The sequence below is a fragment of the Heterocephalus glaber genome, unplaced genomic scaffold (genome assembly GCF_053883595.1).
Source record: "Heterocephalus glaber isolate CG9 unplaced genomic scaffold, H.glaber_assembly_v1.0 deba00001561, whole genome shotgun sequence".
NCBI lineage: Eukaryota > Metazoa > Chordata > Mammalia > Rodentia > Bathyergidae > Heterocephalus > Heterocephalus glaber.
In genome coordinates, this window is record NW_028258349.1 from 13,516,139 (window position 1) to 13,542,160 (window position 26,022).

Consider the following 26,022-nt stretch of genomic DNA (forward strand, 5'->3'; position numbering starts at 1 on the left):
CAGGCTTCTCCAGGAACACATACATAGCTGATTGCCTCAGGGTTGTGGGATGGGTAGCTGCTTTGAGATGAATTTGATGAAAATTAACCATGATTTATCTTCCATGTTTTTCCTGGAAAGTTACAGCCTTTAAATATAACTCAGAGTTTAAAATGATTACATCATACAGCTTTTTACAGTTGTTATCTACCTGGGAAGATAGACTCTTGCCACTGTCCACTCTACCATCTCCTTAGAATTCTGTCCTTGTTACTGTGTTCTGGAGTACTTTATACTATCTCTAATTATGAGATTTTCCATTTTCTCTTAATTATGCCATAGTACATTTACTTTTTCTGGTCAAGGAAACAAGGTATTTTTCTTTTCTTATTTTTTATAGATTTGGAGCCAAGTTATGAAATGATCAGCCATGGAAAGATGTACATTTATAGAAAAGATTCATCTCTTACTCTACATCAGGGAAATAAGTATGGAAAGAAACCCTATGAATGTAAAGAATGTGGGAAGGCCTTTAGTCGTCCTACACACCTTAGACTACATCAGATGATGCACACTGGTGAGAAGCCTTATAAATGTAAGGAATGTGGGAAAGCCTTTAGTCGTCCTTCAGACCTTAGAGTACATCAGAGAATTCACACTGGTGAGAAGCCTTATCGATGTGAAGAGTGTGGAAAGGCCTTTAGTCGTGGTTCGCACCTGACTCAACATGAAAGAGTTCATACTGGAGAGAAATCCTACGTATGTCATGAATGTGGGAAGGCCTTTAGTGAAGTTGGAAGACTGAAAATACATCAAAGAATTCATACTGGTGAGAAACCCTATGAATGTAGGGAATGTGGGAAGGCCTTCAGTCAAGCCTCAAACCTAGTACAACATGTTAGAATTCATACTGGTGAAAAACCCTATGAATGTAAAGAATGTGGGAAGGCCTTTAGTCACCCCTCACACCTCATTCGACATGAAAGAACTCATACTGGTGAGAAACCTTATGAATGTGAACAGTGTGGGAGAGCTTTTAGCAGTAGCCACCAACGTACTATACACCATAGACTTCATACTGGTGAGAAACCCTATGAATGTAAGGAATGTGGGAAAGCCTTTTGTGTCTATGGACGACTTACTCAACATCAGAGTATCCACAGTGGTGAGAAACCCTTTCAATGTACCAAATGCAAGAAATCCTTTAGGCTCAGTTCAGGCCTTAAAGTACATGAGAGTGTTCATACTGGTGAGAAACCCTTTGGATGTAACAAATGTGGGAAGTCCTTTAGGCTAAGTTCAACCCTTAAAGTACATCAAAGAATTCATACTGGTGAGAGACTTTATGGCATACATATATAAAAGATACTGTACAGTATATCAATGAATTGATACCAGTGAATTTATACCACTGAGAAACAATTGGAAGAGAATGTGAGAAGGCTTTTACATGTGCTTCAGTTTTTATAAAGAAATAATTTATACTGGTATGAACTCTTTGTGAGGTTAATAATGTTTGAAATTTTTAGTTATGACCTGAATGCTCAGATTCAGGGACTTTATAAAAGAGTTTTGTTTTATGGTATCCTTCTGTGTTTTAGTGTTTACCAGGTGGCTAAGCTGTGTAGCCAAGGTTCGAAAACAGATAAGTGCCAGGGAAGAGACTTAACACGTAACTTAAAGTTGTAGAAGACAAACAATAAGCACACCAGGCTCAGGTGGTACATTTAATCAAAGCAACAGGAAAGAGAGAGCACAAGGTCCTGCACCTTGCAGTATGTCACTACCCTTGACCATCGGATCCACTATGAAGCTGACACAGATGATGTAGCTGCACACATTCCATTTCATGCTGTTGTGGCAGAACCTCACTTCTCTCCCCCATTGGGTATGAAATATAGAATTCTATGAGTGTGGCTCAGGGCCATTGCTGCTTAAACAGCACAAAGGAATACACATTATGTCAGAAACAGGGAAAGACATTCCCACACAAGTTGCTAAGTTCAACATGTTGTTGGGACCCTTTATCTCTTGTTAAGGAAGTGTTCCAGGCCCAAGGCCCAGTCTTATGTGACCATGTAGAAGTTGAAAGACTGCATGAAGGAGAGTCCTTTTCCTAGTACTCTTTATGGATTATCAGATTATTTGTACTGAAGGAAAATTAAGAGAATGTTTAAAACCCTTGTTTTGTAATGTTTTATGTATAAAAGGCTTCCAGCAAAAATCATTTATTAAACTTGAGTCATATCACAAAAAAACCCCTGCTAATTTAACAGCAGGAGAGTGTTTAGCATTTATTTGTTCCTATCTAAATCATTATGATTGAGTTTCTGCTCCTTATGTCTCATTTGTTTATGGTTCTAGTTATGCCTTGTACCTGATTCAACTTAGATAGACAAAAATCTACGTTATGGTGCTATTAGAATTAAATCAGTTCATGTATGAGGAAAACATGGGAAATTGTTTAGCATATAGTTTGTGTTCAGTGCTCATTGGCTACTATTTCTAATTTTATTATTTTTTATTGGTAGAAGACTCTTATGAGATTAAAAACTTTATGAGTTTAATGAATTTAAGACAGTTTCATATAACTATCCTTTTTTGAATTTGAATTATTTTTCTTTAACAGTGCTGATAGAATGTAAAACACCGAGAACATCTTCATTTACATTTCTTAAGCTGAGTCAGATGCTTACATTTTTTTTTGGTACTGGGGATCAAACTCGGGTCCTTGTGCTTACGCAGCAGGCAGTAAAAACACTGAGCTAAATCCCCGACCCCCGATGCTTACATTTTTGAATGAAATTTAGATTTTTAGCTTTAGAAAGTATGAAAAAATTGAAATTATCCAGTAAATTGATTAGAAATTAGCCAAAGGGGACCTGAAGGTATAGATCTGTGGTAGAGCACCTGCCTGTCATGTTAGAGGCCATGGGTTTGATTCCCAGAAACCTCACACACATATACACACAAAATAGCCACAGTATATCCATTTTGCAATTTTAATTTCATTTTCAATTAAAAATTTTTGAGCACAGAAAAGTTGAAATAACAGTACAGTCAGGTTTCCATGTCCACAGGGTTCACATTTGCACATTGAACCTCAGATTGATAGTATTTGAAAAAACTGTGATTGTACTAAACATGTATAGAGTGCTGTTATTCTCTAAGCTATACATATAACAACTATTTACACACATTTGCATTGTATTAGGTATTATAATTAATTTAGTGATGATTTAAAATACAGTCATGCATTGCTTAGTAATGGGGATACATTCTGAGAACTGCATTGTTAGGTGGTTTCAGCATTATGTGAACATCATACAGTATATTTACACAAATTTAGATGATACACCCTATGACACACTAGGTTATATGGTACCACTTATTACTCCTAGGCTACAAACCTGTACAGTATATTACTGTCCTGAATACTGTAGGCAATTATAACACAATGGTAAGTATCTGTGTATCTAAACATACCTAGACATAGAAAAGGCACAGTAAAAATGAAGTATTTTGAGATAGTACACCTGTATGGTGCACTTACCATGACAGGAACTTACAGGACCGGAAGTTGTTCTGGGTAAGCCAATGAGTGAGTGGTGAGTGAATGTGAAGGCCAGGATATAACTATCCACTGCTGAAGACTTTATACACACTGTATGCCTAGGCTACAGTACACACAGTATTCTTTCTTTCTTTAATAATAAATTAACCTTTATGTAGACTTAAATTTTTTCATTTGTGTAATAGGTTTTGTTTTGTTTTGGTTTGGTTGAGACAGTCTCACTGTGTACTTCAGACTGGCCTTAAATTCACTGTGTAGCCCAGGCTTGCCTAGAACTTGCAGCAATCCTCCTGTTTTGGCCTCACAAGTGCTGGGATTACAGGCATGTGCCACCATGCATGGCTATAATAACAGTTTCAAACACACACATTGTACAACTATACAAAGCTTTTTTTTCGGTACCGGGGATCAAACTCAGGACCTTGCACTTGCAAGGCAGGCACGGTGCCACTCAGCTAAATTCCTGGCCCTGTATAAAGTATTTTTATATATCCTTTTATAAGCATTTTAAATTGTTTTTGTTTCTTTTACTTGTTTATTTTTTTCTTAAAAACTAATGTAGGCTTACATAGGGTTAGAATCATCAGTAGTTCTGTCTTCCACCTCCACATTTTGTCCCATTGGATTAGGGGTAATAACATGCAAGGAGCTGTCATCTATTATAACCATACCTCTGGAATGCCTCTTGAAGGATCTGCCTATCTTATACAGTTAACTTTTTTTTCTTCTATTCTGAGATTAAACCCAGGATCTTCCCCATGTTAGATAAACACTACCAATGCCCTTTTATTTTTTTCAGACAGGGTCTGGCTAAGTTTCCCAGGCTGGCCTTGAACTTACTATCCTCCAAGTTTGGCTTCCCAGGTAGCTGAGATTACTGGAATGTACCACTATTCCATTTTAAACTTTTTTTAAGTAGAAAAAGCATACTCTAAAATAATGACTAAACCTGAGTATGGTGGTATACGTCTGTAATCACAGCACTCTAGGAGGATGAGGAAGGAGAATCACAAGTTTGAGCCCAGACTGAACAAGTTAGTGATTAAGTGAGACCCTAGTTCAAAATAAAAGGGCCAGGGGTTTATCTCTGTGTGAAGACCCTGGGTTCAACCCCTGGTACTGGGAAATAAATAATTTTAAAATGATTAAAATTAGTATAGCCAGGCATGGTGGCATGTGCAAGTAATCCTAGCTTTTTAGGAGGCCAAGGCAGGAGGACTGCAAGTTTAAGGCCAACCTATATAACTTAGCAACACTCCCAAAATTAAAGGGGGGGGGCTGTGGATATACCACAGTGATAATGTGCTTCTGGGTTCAATTTCCCAATACCAGGAAAAAATAATCATCTGTTCTATATGCAGCCAATAAACTTTTGTTATGGATTTATTACACATTAAATAATAGTGCACATCAAAAACTCTAGTAAGTTGTACAGGTGTCTGCCTATAATCTCAATACTCTGGGAGGCTGGGGCAGGATCACAAGTTTGAGCTGGGGATGTAGCTCAGGTGAAGGTACTGAATTCAGTCCTCAGTACCAAAAAGAAATCCTTAAAGTGCACGTACTGGAATATTCACACTGGCTGTTATTGTACAAGTGTAAAAAGAAATCCTTAAAGTGCGCATACTGGAATATTCACATTGGTTGTTATTGTACAAGTGTATTATGGGTTGATTTGTCTTTTGGTTACTACTTCCAAATTTTCATAATACTACATTCTGGGGGGGTGGGGTACCAGGCATTGAACTCAGGTCCTCACACTTGCTAGGCAGGGGCTACGCTATAATATTAATTTTTATAAGTAAATTACCAAGGAATAACTATTTCACATTGCTTCTTTTTTCCTTCTATATTGTAAGACTTCCTGTAAGACCTAAAATTTCATGTGTTGTCCTAGTAACTTTGGGTCTCCCTTCAGGGTCCTAGATGCCTACCCATAACTTCCCTGCTGTCATCTGATAAGCCCTCCATCCAGCAAGAAGCACTTCCAACCAGTTAGTTGCCCTTAACCTACTTGGTTCTCAACCTAAAAGGGGTTACCCACCTATCATCCTGTGAAACTAGTGAAGCAAGACACTTGCATTCTCACATGGGAACCAAGGGACACCTTATCCTCTTGTTATTTCAGAGCCTGACTCTCACTGCCCCTGCTGCTTTACTCTGCCCCTAAGTGGAACCATTCTGCAGCGTGCGGTGACCTCCACCCTTTGGGATGTGAGTATGTGATTAATACTTTTTTTGAGACAGTCTTGCTGTGTAGTTTAGGCTGGCCTTGAACTCCCTATGTAGCTCAGGCTGGCCTCAAACTCAGAGCAAGCCTCCTGCCTCAGCTTGCACCACAGTGCATGGCATATGTGATTAACTGTCATCAGTCTCATCTGTCCCATATGTATTAGGTGTTTAGATACCTCTACAATCATAAAGCAAGACTGCCTCCATCACCAACAGGATAAAAAGGAGATGACAAAAACACTTTTCCAATTTTTTTTTTTTTTTTGGTAATACTGGGGATCACACCCAGGGCTTTCTCACTGAGCTACATCCCCATTTTCCCCTTTTTAAAAAATACTAAGACTGAGTCCTGCTACATTTCCCTGGCAATCCTCCTGCCTCAGCCTCCCAGAGTGCTGGGATTACAGGTATGGAGCACCAAGGCCAGCTTTTCCTACTCATTTTTACCAATATTACTGAGCTTTCAATATCTAGGGTGTTATAAAACTCACACTTCAAACAGAGGCATTAAATCAAATCAAATTAAATTCTCAAGTCTAGATTTTTGTTCTGGTTTGTTTTGTTTTTTGAGACAAGGTCTCATTATGTAGTTCAGGCTGGTCATAAACTCACTGTGTATCCTAGGCTGGCCTGAAACTTGAAACATTCCTGCTTCAGCCTACCAGATGCTGGGATTATAGGCATGTGTTACCACGCCTGGCTTTCAGCCTAGTTTGTATCCATTGTCTAAAGTTGAGCTATTCAAAATCTTAGAAATATGTCTGTGATTGAAAGATCACTTTACTGAGCCTACAAACCTAAAAGGAGTATTATTTCAGTGTTACACCATTTGTAAGAGATCAGGGTATAATTAAAGGTATAGGATCTCTATCAAGCCTTGACTCAAACAGGGAAAAGAACTCTTTGAGGTCATTTTTCAGGTTGGGAGAAAATAAAAGTAGAATAAGATGAACGGAGTCAAAATGATTTCTGATGGCTCAGGAAACACCCATATATTAGTGTAAAAATGTAAAATAGAACAATCATGAGAAAATGTGTCAACATCACAAGTTAAACTGCACATTGCCAATCCAATTAGAGAATTTAACATATACAAACATGAAAACTGATGTCTGTGCAGGAATATTAATTACAGCACTGCTTTTTGGAAAATAGGAAATTCCTTAATATACAGTAGAAGAAGACATGTTTCTTTTTTTGTTTGTTGGGGGTTTTTTTTGGTACCAGGGCTCAAACTCGAATCCTTGGGCTTGCAAGGCAGGCGGCAGAACCACTGAGCTAAATCCCCGGCCCAAGAAGACATGTTTCTTAAATTAGGCTGGATCCATACTGTAGCCTTTTGTAGCTTTGAAAATGATACTTATGTACTGATTCAGAACCATTTTTTTAGTTTAGTTTAGTTTTGTTTTTGGTACCAGGGATCAAACTCAGGACCTTGCACTTCCCAGGCAGACACGGTGCCACTGAGCTATATCCTTGGCCCCCGAACCATTTTTGTATGAAGATAATTACATGATTATATGCATATGACACATGTATTTGAAGTTATATGTGAATTTGCATATTCCATCAGGATTGCCATGGATACTTACTATTATTTTTCCATTTTAGATTTGAAAGCTTTTGAGGCAGGAGATTTTATGTAATATACACTGTTAGTGGAAAAACCATATTTCCAGGTGAGACAGAGTGGTTAAAGTGGGACTATTATATATTGTCATTGTAAAAATTGGAGAGTGAATGTATCCCATTTTCCCTTGCTAAGGGTTGACCTCATGGCCTCGTACATGCTAGGCAAGCCCTCCAACACTGAGATGCATCCCCAGCCCGTATTAAATTTTATTTTGAGACATGGTCTAAGTTGCTCAGGCTGGATTTGAGCCTGTGATCCTCCTGCATCAAACCTCACCAGTAGCTGGTGTTACAGGCATGTGCCACCCTGCCCAGGGTGTAGCTCTTTCCAAAGATCATTCATTGCAGGTGTTTTTTGAAAATTAGGAAAAATTTGAAGAATGTTTTCACATTATTATGCTAATATGCACATGTGCATATGTACGTGTATATAGATACATATATAAGAATACACATACAGAATGAAAAATTCTGGGTCCACCTTCAAGAACTTAACAATCACTAAAGCAAACAATCTTCCTTGCAGTCAAAGCACTGATTTTTTTCAGGGAGGATTCTCACAGGTCTGAAGGTTAGAAAAAAGCTCTAAAGTTTCGTTCTTTTAAATAACTGGTTCCAGATCAACCCAGACTTGCCTCTCAGTCCTCAGAAACCATGCCTGCCTTGGGCATCTGCGCTTGCGCACTCCAGGCACAGTCGGCCCCGCCCAGAAGGCTGTGACCCCGGGGGTGGGGGGTGGGCGCTGCTGCGGTCCTCCAGGGATCCTGGCACCTTTCCTTCCAGGTTTTGGCGACCGTGGACTTTTGTTTCCCACAGGGGACTGCGGTCCTGAATGATCTGGTGTGGACTACATTTCCCATAAGCAACCGAGGTGACGTCCACCTCAGGCTCTGTTTTCGATAACTGGGTCCTACCTGAGGGAGAAGTAGCAGTGGGTTGCTGTGGAAGAGACCCGTGGGCCCAGACGCGGCGCCTGTGGGGCCCAGTGTGGCGGTGAGAGCAGGTGGCGGGAATGGACACGCGCCGCGGCAGGAACTGGGCGGGAGGTGGTGGCATCTGTGGGAGACCGCGAGTTGGGCGAGGCTGCGTTCCTCGCGGTGAATGCGGTGTGAGACCGCGCAATATGTGGCTGGCCCTGGGTGACGGAGACACAGGGCGCGTGTCCTTCACGTGTGCGTGCGTTGGTGCAGTGGTGTGGTGAGCCTCTCCGTAACCCTCACCTGCAGGCTCCCTGCTGCTTCCTGTGTTCTCGCAGCCACTGTGACTCTCCACTGCTGCAGAGAGGTGTCTCTGAGTGGGGAGTCAGAAATTGAGTCCTGAATAATATTTTCCAAGCAGAAAGATACAGACGTGCTGCTAGGGTGGGAATTGTAGATGAGGAATTGCCCCTGAGACAGGGTCCTAGGAAAGAGAATTAGGAACCGGATTTCTACCTGTGAGTTCTCGGGTTCACGTATGTTTGAGAACTGTAGTGTTCCATCAGCTCTGATCCCAGGAACTGCTGTGAACTCTGCTACAGATTCCACCACCCACCACTACCACCTCTTCATACCCCTGCTTCCCGGCGCTGGGGATTGAACCTAGGGCCTTCCCACTCAGCTACATCCCCAGCTCTTTTTATATTTTGAAACAGGGTATCGATAAATTGCCCGGTCTGGGGTTAAGACTCAATAACTTCCTACAAGAGTGTATCACACACATTACCAGCTTCACTGGGCTGTATGTACAAGGGGTGCAGCTGTGAAAGATAGTAAATGCTCAGCACTGTACCTACCTGGGTCATTCCCCTTTAGGTTTCTGTAGATCAGAAGCAAGAAAATGAAATTAGGCCCGGGGATTTAGCTCAGTGGTTCCGGCGCCTGCCTCGCAAGCGCCAGGTCCCGAGTTTGATCCCCAGCACACACACACAAAAAAAGAAAATGAAATTAATTATATTGTGCTCTTGCAAGTTAATGGAGTGTAGTAGTGGCTCAGTTGTTACAGGAGTTCTTAATCAGATATTCTTTGTCTGTATTTATTGGTGTACAAGGGACACAACCCCTTTGTAATTGTATGGATAAGTACTGTTTATATTCATAAATTTGTATTTTTCAATTTTACATAACCTAAAAGATTTAATCCTGGGGTTTTAAAAAATTTGGAATCAAAGATTATATCTTTGGGACAGTTTTATACAAATTTAGCCAACATCATGGGAATAGTTAAAATCACATCACATTAATTAGATGCAATATTTTGCAGATAATAAAATTTTTGTTTATATGAACCAGTCATTTACAGGTAAATAGCTATGATCTGTGTTAAACAGTGTTCATAATGTGGATAAGAGTACTGTACTCAAGAAAATTTTAAATGATGTATGCAGCTCAATTTTAAAAATAGAATTTTATAAAAATCTTTAGGAAATATTGTATCCAAAATGATATTTTAATTAGTTATGCAGAGAAAAATGGAAGGGGGATATATCACATTTATTGAGCATCTTCTTTGTTCACAAAACTTTTCTGTGTACTTGTCATACACATTCCTACCTACAAAATCCTTTTCCCTCTACTAATGGGAGAATCTTTGTAGTGCACTGTATCTAATTCTGTCAGTGCTGTGTAGCTAAAGGATATTCAACAACTGGTAAATGTTTCTGTCAATCACATTTATTTTTCATGGCAGATCTAGTATTTACAGATTTTTTTTTTTTTTTGCAGTACCGGGGATCGAACTCAGGACCTTGCACTTGCAAGGCAGGCACGGTGCCACTGAGCTATATCCCTGGCCCTACAGATTTTTTAAATGATGAAAATTTGGCCTTTTCTAATAATGATATCTATAAATAATTTTAATACTTTGAAATATCTTTATGTTGTATTATTGTGATGGAATTAGTGTAATCTCATTGCAAAAGAACTTCATTCCCAAAGGAATTTATGAAAAAGAAAGTAAGAATAATCCTTACCCTCCCTGCCTAGAGATAATGGCATTTAACATTTTTATGTATATGTTTTTAACTTTTCTGGGTTTGTATATGTCCAAAGTTTGTATACTTTTGTTTTGGCATAACAATTGATCAAGTAAAGGAGGCAAATGAGAGTTCTCTTAATTTGAAAAAAGAAATCTATACAAATTATAGGTTTGCTTATACTTTTGTGTATGCCTAGAGAACAAGAAAGTCCCAGGGATCTCCTTGTTTGAAAAAAGTTCTAAATATTTACACATTTCAGATATTAGAAAAGTTATTTAAAATTTAATTAATTTATAGTATCCTTTCAGAATAAATAATTTAGAGTATTAAGGTTACTTTCAGAGAAATAGCACCAATATCTGATGTTCAGATGTCTTGCAAACACAATATTTCCAAAGATTATAAATTTATAGTCACCCAAATCCCCATATTATGAAAGAATAAGATTTTTTAACATTCTCCATTTTATCAGATCCTCTTCTTTGAACTGATTTTAATGCTCCTGATGTTTTTCTTGATCTTTGTAGGCTGGGAACTGAGGAATGGAATATTGTTTCCTTTTCTGTCTGATAATCTCTTTTTCTCTCAACTAGGCACTGGTTTATTTGTTTCTTTATTTGTGCTGGGGCTTGAAGACAGGTTCTTGCCTAGGCTGTACTTTATTACTGAATTATATCTCAGCCAGCATTAAAAGTTTAAAAACTGGAATTATAAGCAAGAAAAAGCCCAAATTTTACTATAAGAAAAATAGGAAATGGAATTAATTCATTGTAGATACTGTATTAAAGAACATATAATGATATTCATCTTCAATAATGATAATTTACATTAGCCAGCATGATAGACTGCTGGGGATGCAGCTCTGTGGTAGAGTGCTTATCTACCATGTATGAAGCCCTGGGTTCAATTCCTAGTAATGGGAGGGGAAAAAAAGATATACGTTGTAGTTTTTTGTAGTTGTTGTTGTTTGTTTTTAGAGACAGGGTCTCACCATATAGTCCAGGCTGGCCTCAAACTTGTGGCAGTCCTCCTGCCTTAGCCTTTCAAGTGCTGTGTAGTATTTATATGGACTACCTTATTCAGTTTTCAAAACAACCATATATAGTAAGTGATGTTCTTATTTTTTCTTTGTTAAGGTAGAAACAGTGACATTGAGGTGTTTTTTACTCTCTGAGCTTAAAGCTCATTTTCTTTTCCTGAGAGTGACAATAGACACTGTATTCTTAATTTCAGTTTAGGAGTGTATCATCTCCTAAACTATACGTATCTTTGTAAATGTACCTTTTTTGCTATGTTAATGTTTTCCACCATTTAGTTTGAATTATTGTTATTGTTCCTATTAATGGTATAGTATTATATAGCAGACCATAATATGTTAAACTGGTTGCCTACTGTGAAATATTCATGGTTTTTTGTTATTAAAATTATTGTCTCATGAACATCTTTATGCATATTCATATTCTGTATGCTTTTATAGTTATTTCCTTTTTAAAATTTCCTAGATACTGTGGGACATAGTGGCACACATCTGTAATCCCAGTACTTGAGAGGGTGAGGCAGGAAGATTACAAGTTCAATGCCAGGATGGTAACTTAGTGAGACTGTCTGAAAATTAAAAATAGAAAGGCTGAGGATGTAGCTCAGTGATGGAGCCCCAGGGTTCAATCCCCAGTGCTGAAAAAAATTATATGATGTGGAGTGGTTAAGAAAAAAAGCAGACTTTTGTTAAGTGTCTACAGTATGTTAGACTTGGAATTTGTAGTGTTTGGGGCAATATAATCTCTAAAGTAACATAGTTATTTCCTTTAAGATGTTTTTTAGGGTCTAGGGATATAGCTCAGTGGAGGCATGTATACTGAGCATGCATAAGGCCTTAGGTTCTATCTCCAGTACGACAAAACACACAAATCAATGAAGGTAAAATATAAATAAAGATAAGTGTATGATGAAGCAGAGGATTAGTAATCTACCTTGTGAATTCATTGGAAAAATACTGTTGTCTGTCTTTAATAACAGGATAGGAACAAATTATACTACTGTGCAATCTCTGGCAATAGTAAATTGATTTTTTGGTCTAAATTTTTTGTGGTACTATAGATTGAACCTGGGGGCCTTCTACCATTGTGATACATCCTCAGTCATTTTTATTTTTTATTTTGTAACAAGGTCTCACTAAATTGCCCAAGTGAGACTCAAACCTGCAATCCTTCTGGCTCAGCATCCCTCAGTGCTAGGATTACAAGCATGTACGAATATGTTTGGTTTATAACTTTTATACCTTACAGTTTTTCTTCTAATTAGGTTAGATGCAAAGTGAAACTAATGGGATAATATAATTTGGTAGCTATGTGGGACACATCATGCTTTGACTGAGAGCTTTAGAAGCATCATTTAGTGGCTGAGGAGGTAGTCAGGACTAGAGCACTTGCTTAATATATCTAAGACCCTGGATATAACCCCAGCACCACAAAAAGAAGAAGAAGAAAAAAAAAAGAGCTAGAAACATCATTTATACAAGAGATTAGTTAGGCACCATACCTGAGATGAAATGATTGAGTGAATTCAAATATTGGGATCCAAAGGAAATAAAGAGAACATAAGCCATTTAGCAAAACAATCTAAATTTAGAAACAAAAAAAAATATTTTTTTCTCTTGGTGTTATTAGGGGTTGACTCCAGGGACATTCTATCCTTGAACTACAACCTCATCCCTTTTAGGTTTGTTTGTTTTTGTTTTTATTTTTTTGGTACTGCAAACTGAGCTCAGGGCCTTCATGTTGAACAACATCCCCAGCCCTTTTTCAATTTTTTAAACTTTGAGATACGGTTTCACTGAATTTCTCATACTGGAGCTTAGATTTGTAATTCTTTTGCACTCCCAGAACGCTGGATCATAGGCATGAACCAGCTGGCCTAGGGGTTCTTTTTTATTTTTAATGGTACTGAGGATTGAACCCAGGACCTATGTGCTGAGCAACATTCCCAGCCCTTTTAAATTTTTTAGTTTGAGGCAGGGTCACCCTAAGTTGCCCAGGCTGGGCTCAAACTTGTGATCCTCATGCCTCAACTTCTGGGTAGCTGGGTACAGGTGTGTGCCACCATACCCACCTTGAATTTTCTTGGTCTCCCTTTTGAAGAACATTTTCCTGTTAACAAAATTTTAAAGATACATGTATCTTTCAATTATCCTCTAGTAATTACAACAATAATCGTAGAAAAAGCTTTTAAAAAATCAAGATCAGGGCCGGGGTTTTAACTCAATGGTTCTGCCACCTGCTTCGCAAGCACAAGGTCCTAAGTTTGATCCCTGATACCCCCCCCCCAAAAAAATCAAGATCAAAACAAAAACACTGTTAATAGATGAACATACAACCTCCTAAACTTTTCTATTTACTGATTTCAGTTGTCTGCCTGCTACTCGTTCTCTGTCTTTGATATATTCATGCATTTCACAACAATAATTACATGGTCAACCTGGTTTTTTTAAATTAACTATCTAGAATATTTTCCATGATTTTAAATTGTTTTCCCAACCTCACATTTTACATCTACTTTATATTCTAGTACAATGATAGTATGTCATATATTTAAGTAGTAGTCTTTGCTACATTCATAATACCAAACACTGCCTTTCTGTCTCTTAACCAACTCCACCCAATTCTGAAGCCCTACAAGAGGTTCTAATTTGGATAATGAGGGCTCTTTTCAGTCTTGGAAGGTAAGAATTGAAGGAAAAGGATCTGCTTAGCAGAGAACTGTGCTGCCTAATCTTGAGTCTATGTATCTGATTTACCAAGATCACACAGTGGCCAGAAAACTCAGTAATGGGTCATGTAACATTCTGTGTTCAATGCAGAAATGCCTATCTTCTGTGACTGTTCAATGGAGACTTTTGTGATTTGGACTTACTTAGAACCCTCCTTGGCTCAAATTGTATGTGATGTGAAACAGTCTGGAACTTGGAGTGGAAGAACATAACAGCAATATTAAGTAAATTAAATTCTGTTAGGAACACTAAAGCAAAAATGATCTCAAGGTCTTTTTCTTTTCTCAGCTCCAACTTTCTAGATCTGTGTGTTTTTACTAAAGGAATCCTGAAGACCAGTCCACTCTTACAGGTCTAAAACCATGGCACATGTAAGTTGATGTTTCCTTGTTGAAATTTTTTTTGTTTTTGGGTTATGCCAATATTTTCATTAATTTTCCTGAAGTTTCTCAGTAGGAGAAATTTCCCATCAAGTAACCAACAGAGGCATCTAGAAGCATCTAGCTCTTATTCATCCACTGAACTGTGATTCTAGGTTACCCAGCATTCTCCCTGTATGGCCCACTCTAAATTTACTAGTTGGTGTAGGGAAGTAGAGTGCTTGCCTAGCATGCAGAAAGCCCTAAGTTCCATTCCCAGCACTGACAATAAATAAATAAACTTACAAATGTTCATCTAATTAGTGAGGAAATTATTCAGCATGTCTTAAGTGCCCATTCATTTATCAAGGGCAATGATGGATTGAAGTTCTTTGAAATAAAGATTTATACCTTCTGGGTCAAGTCTGGTTTGGTGGGTTAGAGACAGTTGTATTTGATGTAAAATGTAAAATGTCACAGACTTGAGATTGCCAGATAATGAAGGAGGAAATTTGCTATTGAATGACCAAATGTCTGTAGAGTAAGAGTCCATACTTTATGTGGATTAGTAGATGATTGGCACTTGCAAACTTGAAGGTTGTGGATCTTGGCAGGAAATCCCTGAGATAAGTATCAAGACTACAGTATTCTTTTTTTTTTTTTTTTTGGTACCAGGGATCGAATTTGGGACCTTGTGCTTGCAAGGCAGGTGGTGGATCCACTGAGCTAAATCTCTGGCCCTACAGTATTCTATTTTTAAGTGGAACTTACTGAACTTGGGTGAAATGTATTCATCATCCTTCTTCAATATTCTTTTTTTTGGTTCTGGGGATCGAACTCAGGACCTTGTGCTTAGAAGGCAGGCGCAGTGCCACTGAGCTAAATCCCCAACCCTCTTCCTCAGTATTCTTTAACTCAATGTATTTTTTATCTATAACTATAAAGAATATTAATGACCTTTTTTTGGTAATGGAATCTGCTATGCTATTTAGACTTGTCTCAAACTCCTGAGTTCAAGGGGTCCTCCAGCCTCAGCCTCCCAAGTAGCTAGGACTATAGGCATGTATCACCAAACACACCTGGCATAACCTGAAACTTAATGGCTTAAGATAGTCAATATTTATCTCATAGTTTTTGCTGGTCAGACATCTAGACTGACTGAATTTGCCTCCTGACTGTGGGTCTTTTATGAAGTGATCAAAGTATTGGTCAGGGCTGAACTTATGCTCAACTTAGGTGGATATGTTGCCAAGCTCATTCAAGTGGTTGTTAACACTTCCTCCTGGGCTGTTGGTATGAGGATCTCAGGTCCTCATAAGCTATTGACTGGAGGCCGTTCTTGGTTTACTATCATGAGGTTCTGTCAGTAAAACAATTTAAAACCTGTTAGCTGCTGGCTTTACCACTGAGCAATGAGACACCAAGAGAAGGAAAGCAATATGGAATTTATAGATTTTTATTACCTTTATCAAATGTAGCATCTTAGGAATTTAGCTGTTTATTAAAAGCAAATTACTCAGCCTACATACAAGGGAACAAGATTCCAAAAGAACATAATCCTGAGACATGGGATGATCAATAACTTATGTTAAAGCTGTCTACCACATTCAGCTAAACCAGGTGTTCAATGAAAGATGGTAGATGGGCACAAAAAAGAATATCATTATATAGAGTATGTGAAACACAGAATCCTAAAATTGAGGAAGACTGCATAAATACTGTACATCTTAATTAAATAAATGATTAAATCTGATATATCCACATAATACAATCTCGTAGCAAAAAAGACAGAAAAGCATATAGACGTACCAAAACAAGAAAAATGCTGATGATAATATCTGACATAATGTAGTATTTAAAATCATAAGAATTCTTAACTGTGAAATTCTTATTTTCCAAAATTGAGAATTTACGTTCTGAAAAAATACTCAATTTTTTTTTTTTTGTACCAGGGATCGAACTCAGGTCTTTGCGCTTGCACAGCGGGTGGCAAAACCACTGAGCTAAATCCCTGGCCTCAATTATATTTTTATCTTCTCTTGAAAGCAAAAAATTTCCCCAGCAACTCATTTATTTCAAAATATATGAATTATTGGCACAAAAATAGACATGAGGACCAATAGAACAGAATAGAGGAGGCAGAAACAACCCAAAGCACATTCAACTATTTGATCTTTGACAAAGGGGCTACAAACATATACTAGAGGAAAAATAGCCTCTTTAATAAATAGTGTTGAGAAAACTGTTACCCATATGCAGAAGATTAAATCTAGACCTATGTCTTTTACAATGTACTAAACTAACCTGAAAATGAATAAAGAACTAAATGTTAAAATAGAAACACAAGCTGCTGGAAGATAAAATAGGTGAAACTCTTGAAGTTACAGGCATAGGCAAGGACTTTCTAAACATATAACTCCAGTGGCACAAGAAATAGTACCATGAATTAACAAATGGGATTATGTCAAATTAAAAAAGTTCTGCACAGCAAAAAAAACAACCAACAGAGTGAAAAGATAATCTACAGAATAGGAAAATATTTTTGTCAGCTATTCCTCAGACAGGGGACTAATACCTGGAATATATAAAGAATTCAAAAAATTAGACCTCCCCCAAATAAAAGACTCAATCAGAAATGGACAAGTAAAAAAAAATGGGCAAGTGAAATAAATAGACACTTCACAGAAGAAGAACAAATGGCCAATAAATACATAAAGAAATGCTCAACATCATTGGCCATTAGAGAAATGGAAATTAAAACCACATTGAAGCCAGGCATGGTGGCACATAATTGTAATCCCAGCATGCAGGAGGCTGAGGCAGAAGGATGGCCATGAGTTCGAGGCCAGCCTGGTTTACATAGTGAGTTTAAGGCCAGCTTGAACTACACAGTGAGACCTTGTCTCAAAAAACCAAAAATAAAAAATAAATAAATAAAACACTGAGATTCCAACTTACACCAGAAAGAATGGCCATCATCAAGAAATCAGATAATAACAAATGCTGGCGAGGCTTTAGGGGAAAAGGAACCCTTCTATATTGGTGGGAATGTGTACTACTACAGTCAATGTGGAAATCAGTATGGAGATTCCTCAAAAAACTAAAACTAGAAATTCCATTTGACCCAGCTATTCCCCTTCTAGATATCTTCCCAAAAGAGTTAAAATATCATATTACAGTGATACATGCATATCCATATTTATAGTAGCATGATTTGTAATAACTAAATCTTGGAAGCAGCCTAAATGTCCATCAACAGATTAATGGATAAAGAAATCTTGGTATGTACACACAGGGGAGCACTACTCTGCACTAAAGAAAGATAAACTTGAGTCATTTGTAGGAAAATGGGTGCACCTTGAGACTATAATGTTAAGTGAAATAAACCAGACACACAAGCTTAAATATAGCATGATTTCTTTTATATGAGAAACCCAAAATATAAATAAAGAGCAAAATAAGAGATAGATAATAGGAAATAGGGAGATAGACCTTTCTCAAATGGGAATGGGATCAAGAGATGGAGGGAGGGAAGGCGAAGGAGATGAAAAAAGGAATTAAGATGTGCTATGTACATGTACCAACTCCCCACAAGGAATGTAAATATGTTCTGCAAACATGTACTAATAAAAAATAGATTTAAAAAAATAAAAATATAGATGTGAATGTATAGCTCAGAATAAAGTACTTGCCTTACATGCTCAAGTTCCTAGATTCAATCCCCAGCACCCAACAAACAAAAACAAGGGCTGGGGATGTAGCTCAGCGGCACAGCACCTGCCTAGCAAGTGTGAGGCCCAAAGTTCAATTCCCAGTACCAAAAAACAAAAACAAAAGCAAAAACAAAATTGTATGTGGCAGGCACCAATCAGATATTTTACTTATATTCACTATTTAATAGACAAACATTATTTATCTATTCCAAGATGTTTTAGATATTTAAGAATATGCTGCTTGGTTTTGTTTATATCAGCAGTTTTGTTTAAAAATATTCTACATTTTCTCTTTCAGTCCCCTCCCATATTGCAGATTTGTAGCCCACAGGCTTGTTACATTGCTCTCTTTACGTATTCCAGTCTATATATCCTTTCTGTCCATCTTTAAAACATTCTTTAATTTTTCAAGTAATATATGGATTTGCCATTCCAGGAATCAGTGACATTCAGGGATGTGGCCATAGATTTCTCTCAGCAGGAGTGGGAATATCTCAGCACTTTTCAGAAGACCTTATACCAGAATGTGATGATGGAGAACTATGGTAATTTGATCTCACTAGGTATGTTTTCTACCTCAAATAATGTAGGATAATTTAGAATCTTATCTTCACAATACGTGTTTTTTCTACTCTGATTTTCAAGGGTAGCCTCTTAAGAAACTAAATTACTTTTCCCCTTTTCTCAAATAAGTGGTTTGAACTTTGTTAGTATAAAAATTACGACTCCATTATAAATGTACTCATCCTCCCTTTCAGTGATATTCATGCTTTCTCTGGTCTCACTTAGAGTTGCGTTTACACAAGAACTAGATTAGGATTTTGTGGCATATATCATACAACCATTGCTAAAGGAGCCAGGTTTCCTATTTATTATGCTCAGAATTAGTGTACATAGTACATTATCTAATCCATTTGCAGGGAGAACAGCTTGACAGTGTCCTAGATGGTTGTAATTATTGAAAGAACCTCTACAATTTATATAGTGATGGACTGAATAAATGGAATTCATTTAAATCTGAAGCAAACACATTTCATTTCCTAAGACAAGTTTCATCTGATTTGTTGAAAGTTGTAATATATGAACATTACATTTGTAAAAGTAATGTTGTAAGCACTTTAAATATATTACACACACATACAGAGATTGACTGATTTAATTCTTATTAAATCCAGTAACCATTTTCAGATGAAATACTGAGGCAGAGTGGGTTTAAGAGACTTGCCCAAGATTCCACACAGCTAGAAGGTAGCAAAGTCAGGGATTGGTAACAGGCATTAAGGTCTGTATTTCAGTTACATGCTCTCAAGTTGTATGTATGCTCTCAAGAAAAAGAGGATATAGGTGTGTAAATTATGCTTAGAAAAATCTTACCCTATGTAACTGATTTCTTATTTTTTAATTTCCTCACCTTCTTTTCTCAAAATTTTTATTTAATATTGTTTTGACCTTTAATTTATTATAATTTTAAGCAAACTACTTTTCTATATCATGTGGCGTTTTTTTCTTTGTAAACAGGCCATTCTATTTCTAAGCCAGATGTAATCACATTATTAGAGCAAGGAAAAGAACCCTGGATGGTTGGGAGGGAAGAAACGAGAAAATTGGGTGAAGGTAAGTAAGACTAAATCTGGCTGTAGAAAGCCACCTGTGTAGCAACAGCTCAACTGGTCAAGGAAGAGCCACATACTTGGAATGTTGGTTGGAAATCTCCATTCATAGTACAGAAAAGGCTTATGATCTGGAGCAGAGATAAAAACTGTGCATGAGCTAACCAGTGTGCTTTTTCCTCACCCCCTCATATTTGGGAAGTTTTCAGCCATTATTTCTTCAAATAAGTTCTCTGTCCCTTTCTTTTCTTTCTAGAATATATATTTTCTTTCTATATAGATATAGGTCTGCTTGATAGTATCCTTGAGTCTATCAGGTTCCTTTTTAAAACATTTATCTTTCTTTCTTTTTTTTTTTTTGGTCATTTGATTTGATTTCAAATTGTCTGTCTTAAAGTTTCCTAATTCTTCTGCCTAATTAAATCTGTTGAATCCTTCTAGTGAATTTTAAAATTCATTTATTGTTTTTTTCAGCCATTATTTGCTCCAATATTTTTCCTTCCCCAGTCTCTTTTTCCTTTTCTCCCATTCTTATCTTTTATATATTCCCACAAGTCTTGGAGCTCTTTTATTAAAAATTGTATCCTACGTTATCTATAAATTTTAGCTTGGATAGGGCTGGGGATTTAGCTCACTGGCTCCACGCCTGCTTGCAAGCATAAAGTCCTGAGTTCAATCTCTGGTACCAAAAAAAAAATTAGCTTGGATAGTATCTATAGAAGCTTACTAACTCTTTTGTCATTTTCATTCTGTTATAAAAGCTCATCCAGTAATTTTAGAAATTAAATTGTTCAATTGTATAATTTCTGTTTTTTTCCTTATATGACTTCTTTTTGCCTAGTTATATTTCCTGACTTTTCTGTCATTTCAAATGTCTGGCTTTTTAAAAAAAGTTTAAATCTCATAGAATATAGCTAAAATAGCTACTTTCAAGTCTTTGATAATTCCACATCATAGACATCATTGGCTTAGCATCTGTAGTCTTTTTCTTCCCTTAAGAGTAGGACCCATTTTTTGTGTATATTCTTTGTATGCTGAATAATTTTGAATTGCTCTTTGTATATTTCTGAGGGCTGTTTTGTCAATTCTGGGTTCTGTTCATTCCTTTGGAGACCATTATGCTGACATTTTTAATTTATCGAGTAATCAGATCAGTAAAATTTAGAGAATGATTTTTGTCTAGGTGGTTTAGTTCTGTTTGGTTCTGTAAGACTTGGTTACACTAGATTGTGTCCTCTTATGGATGAGTTATTTAGTGTTAGTCTAAGATTTGTGCTAGTACCTATCTAAAGTCCAGAAATCTCCTTCTCTAGATGTCCCTTTATTCCTTCCTCTTTTCTGTTTATTATGGTTTCTTACCTTAATTTCTTCAGCAAGAAATATGTTGGAGGCCGGGGATTTAGCTCAGTGGTTTCGCTGCCTGCTGTGCAGGTGCAAGGACCCGAGTTCGATTGCCGGCACCAAAAAGAAAAAAGAAAAAAGAAGTATGTTGGGATTTTGCTGCCCTACTATAACTGGAGCCCACATTTGTTTTTTGTTTTTTGTTTTCTTGGTACCAGGGATTGAACTCGGGTGTTTGCACCTGCACAGCAGCTGGCATTACCACTGAGCTAAATCCCTGACCCTAGTCACATCTGTCTTTGAAGCCTTTGTTTCTTTTGCAGATACGATTTCTTTACTACATTACTCTCCTGCTACATTTCTAAATTGTCCTTTATTTGCCTATCTAGTATCTTCACATTACATCTTCTAGTATCTAGTGTGAAGATTAGTATTTAGAAATTAAATGTAGGGATCCCAGGCTCCTAGGGCAGAGAAGCTCAGCCGGTCCCAGCACCTGGAAGGAAGCTCCTTGCCAGCATCCCAGGCTCCTAGGGGAGAGAAGTGAGCTGGTCCCAGCACCCAGAAGGAAGCTCCCCGCCTCCATCCCAGGCTCCTAGGGCAGAGAAGCTCAGCTGGTCCCAGCACCCGGAAGGAAGCTCCCTGCCTCCATCCCAGGCTCCTAGACCAGAGAAGCTCAGCTGGTCCAAGCACCTGGAAGGAAGCTCTCCGCCTCCATCCCAGGCTCCTAGGGCAGAGAAGCTCAGCCAGTCCCAGAACCCAGAAGGAAGCTCCCCTGCTGCCATCCCAAGCTCCTAGGGCAGAGAAGCTCAGCCGGTCCCAGCACCTGGAAGGAAGCTCCCCGCCTCCATCCCAGGCTCCTAGGGCAGAGAAGGTGAGCCGCATGGGTGCCAGAAGCACCCCCCCACACCCGGGGAAATGAGAAAACACATAAACAAGCCTCAAAAACAGAGTTCCAGATCACCTACAGCAACCCCAAAGGGAAACGAGATGGAACAATCTGATACTCAACCACCTGGACTTTCTGAACTGGCAACAAAAGAGGATCTGGGAAAAATGAAATCAGAAATAATTACTCAGATAACAGCAAAGATTTTGCTCATGGTGCAAGACATGATTAATAAATCTAGAGAGGACACAGATAAAAAAATAGAGGATCTGAGGAGCATGATGGAATCCCAACATAGGAAACAAATGGAATCCATAAAACATATACAAACAGATTTCCAAGAGATTAAAAACTCCATCGAAAGTCTGCGCAGCAGAATGAACCAATGTGAGGATAGAATTTCACATATAGAAGATAAGATTGCAATTAGTGAGGAGGAAAAGAAAAATTGCTTTAAAATTGTAAGGGAACACAAGAAATCAATCCAGCAGCTGCTAGACGATGCAAAGAAGAATAACATAAGACTGATTGGAGTCAATGAAGAAAGAGGAGAGAGTGCAGATGACATAAAAAAGCTTCACAAGTGATGGCAGAAAACTTCCCAAGGAAGGGAAAAGAACGTGACATACAGATAAGTGAGGCATATAGGACTCCAGCTAGCCTTAATCAAAAAAAATCTACACATAGGCATATAATAGTTAGCATTCCAGAAATCCAACAGAAGAACAAAATTCTACAAGCAGTGAGAGAAAAGAAACAAATCACATACAAAGGAAAGCCCATTAGAATCACAGCAGACTTCTCAATGCAAACCCTCAAGGCAAGAAGAGCTTGGAGTGATGTATTTCAAGCCCTAAAGGAAAACAGCCTCCAACCCAGATTGATGTACCCTGCAAAACTATCTTTCAAAATTGATGGAGAAATAAGATACTTTCATGATAAAGAGCACCTCAGGAACTTCATGAATACCAAACCGGCACTCCAAAAAATTCTAGACAATACCCTAGAAAAAGACAATGAGGATCACAACCCCAGGAACCCCAGCAGAATGAATCCACTGGGCGTGACAAATTAAATGCAAAGGGGGAGAATCCAACAAAAAGAAAAAGTCATGACAAGCCTTTTAAAACTTTTAACTTCATCTCCCTAATGAGTGTATAATTCAATCTTGTTATTGTACTGATTAGTATTTTTCTGATTCTAGAGTTGCACACCATTCCTTGTGCTACACCGGCTATTTATCATCTTCTTATGTCTACATTTTAATTGGGTTGTCTATTAATGAGCTCTAAGAATTCTTTATATATTCTGGTCATAGGTTATATGCATTGTAAATATGGTCTGTTTAAGGACTACTTTTCATTTTAATGATGTCATTTAAAGTTCTAAATTTTGATGGAATCTCATTTATCAATTTTTTTCTTTTATATATCATGTTTTTTGTATCCTAGGCAGTTCTTGCCTACCCTGAATTCATAAATATTTTCCCTTATAGTTTCTTCTTAAAGTTTTATACTTTTAGGCTTCTTATTTAGGTTCATAGATCCCTTCAAGTTATTTTCATGTATGGAAAAAAAGGGTTGAGGTTAATTTTTTATATATGGATACCAGGTGTTCTAGTGTGTTTGCTGAAAACACTGTCTCTTCCTCGGCTCTTGAATTGAGTTTATATTCTACAAAATGCTAATGTTAAATAATCTTTCCAAACTCAATGGACCATATATGTGTAGTTCTATTTCTAGATTCTCTGTTTTATTCCAATGATCTATATGTCTTTCCTTACACCAACACTGCCTTGATTACTGTAGCTTTAGAAGAAGTCTTAAAATTAGGTACTAAACATCTTCCAACACTGTTTTCATTTTTAACTTTTCTAGGTCCTTTGTACTGCTACATAACTTTTAAATTTCAATATCCAATTCTTCATTTATAGCAAGCATACACAGACCTGAATTTTTATATATACCTTGTGTTTTCTAATCCTGCTAAATTCAAGTACAAGTTCTAGGGGCTCCTAGAGAGGAGTATTCTTAGTATTTTCTCTGAAGATGATCATTTCATCTACATAGAAAGATTTTGCTTCTGCCGTGCCAATCCTATCCTAGTTGTGTCATTTTATTGCCAGACTATTTTGGTGGGGACTAGGTTTCAAAGTTTAATGGACAGATAAAGAGTCAGCATATCTGCCCTTGTTCCCCACCTTAAGGAGAAAGCATTGTATCTTCTCCATTCATATAAGGCATCCTCGCTGGAAGTATGGAGTACATGTCTTTAATCTGTTGAGAAGTTTCTGTTCTACTTCTAGTCTCCTGATAGCTTTTACCATGAACAGCTGTAGAATTTAGTCCAATACTTTTTCTCCAACTAGTAACAGGATCATATGGCTTTTTCCTTTCCTCTGTTAAAATGATGACTTTTGGGGGTGGATCTTCCAATGCTGACCCAACACTGCCATCCCTATAGCAAAACCACTTTCTACATCCTGCCAGATCTGACTTTTAATAGTTTGTTTTGTTAAATAAATTTCTATCTATGTTCATACTTTTTTCTTCTATTATCTTTATCCAGTTTTAGGATTAGCACAATGTTGAGTTCCTAAAATGAGGGGAGAGGTGTTCCTTTTTTTTTCTGCTTTAATTATTTGATATAATTTATCTGTTAAAGTGTTTATGAGGGGCTGGGGATTTAGCTCAGTGGTTCCAGTACCTGCCTCGCAAGTGCAAGGTCCTGAGTTCGATCCCTGGTACCAAAAAAAAAAAAAGTGTTTATGAGCCTGCTGTTGTCATATAGGTAGGTTTTCAAGCTAGGAATATACTTTCTTTAATAGGTGCTATTCAAATTTTATATTTCCTCCAGAGTTAGTTTCATTTATTTGTCTTCCAAGGTACTTCTTAGAAGTTGTCAAATTTTTTTCAAAAAAGATTTTTGTAATATGCTTTCTATATCCTTTTACATTCTGTAAAATCTGTGGTAATGTCTCCTAGATCTTAATATTGTAATTTAAAAAATGTATAACTGATATTGTGTAACAGGAAGAAAAGGTCTAAAAGAGCAGGGGAATTGTGAGGGGTAGGGGAAGGGAAAAAAGGGAAAGGAAAAAATACGAGAAGAGGAAAAAAAATGGAAACAAGGTCTTTGCAAATAGGGAAGGGTGGAGGGGGTGAAGGGAGGGCAAGGGAAGGGGGGAAAAAAAGTAAGAACCAAGAGACTCATGTAATGATACACCATCCCAATGATGAATGTAACTATTTTATAATGAAAATGTACCAATAAACTCAATGGGGAAAAAAAAAGAAATTAAATGTAGGAATAAAGAGAGCTCATTACAACTGTCTTTTCTGACAACTTTTTCTTTTTCCTCTATGGCAATTGCTCTGTTTTGTTTTTTTCTCTCTATGGTCAATTTTAATGAAGTTTTAAAAGAAAATCGCTTTTGCCATTTGGAATTTAAAAAGTATTCATGATCTATGCAGAAGTATGCAAAATATAAATGAAATTGGGCCGGGGATTTAGCTCAGTGGTTTCGCCGCCTGCTGCGCAAGTGCAAGGACCCAAGTTCAATCCCTGGTACCAAAAAAATATATATATATATATTATATATAATATATATAATATATATATATGTGTGTGTGTGTGTGTGTGAAATTGTTTTTATTTTGCATTTTCTCTGTAATATATTATTTTTCTTTTACTCCTGTTTGATTGATTTAGCTTACTCCTGTTTGATTTACTTAACGTGGGTTTTTTCTTTTCGCAGTGCTGAAGATTGAACTAATTCCCCATGGATGCTAGGCAGATGCTTTAACAATGAGCTATATGTCTAGTCTCTACTTATTGAAGTTTTTTTTTTTTTGGTACCGGGGATCAAACTTGGGTCCTTCCACTTGCATAGCAGGCAGCAAAACCACTGAGCTAAATCCTCAGCCCTACTTACTCAAGTTTTAAGCACAAGTTCTTTGATTTATTTGTTG

The 26,022-nt window shown here is 37.4% G+C and overlaps 1 protein-coding gene across 1 annotated transcript in view; it reads left to right on the forward strand.

Annotated features, from left to right (window-relative positions):
* LOC110343861 (uncharacterized) overlaps positions 1-26,022 on the forward strand; it is a 63,121-nt gene that overhangs the window by 12,162 nt on the left and 24,937 nt on the right. The window contains exons 4-6 of the mRNA XM_087190852.1: positions 380-1,338; positions 18,648-18,774; positions 19,730-19,825. Of these exons, the coding sequence (XP_087046978.1) occupies positions 380-1,338; positions 18,648-18,774; positions 19,730-19,825 (1,182 nt within the window). The remainder of the gene's footprint in view (positions 1-379; positions 1,339-18,647; positions 18,775-19,729; positions 19,826-26,022) is intronic.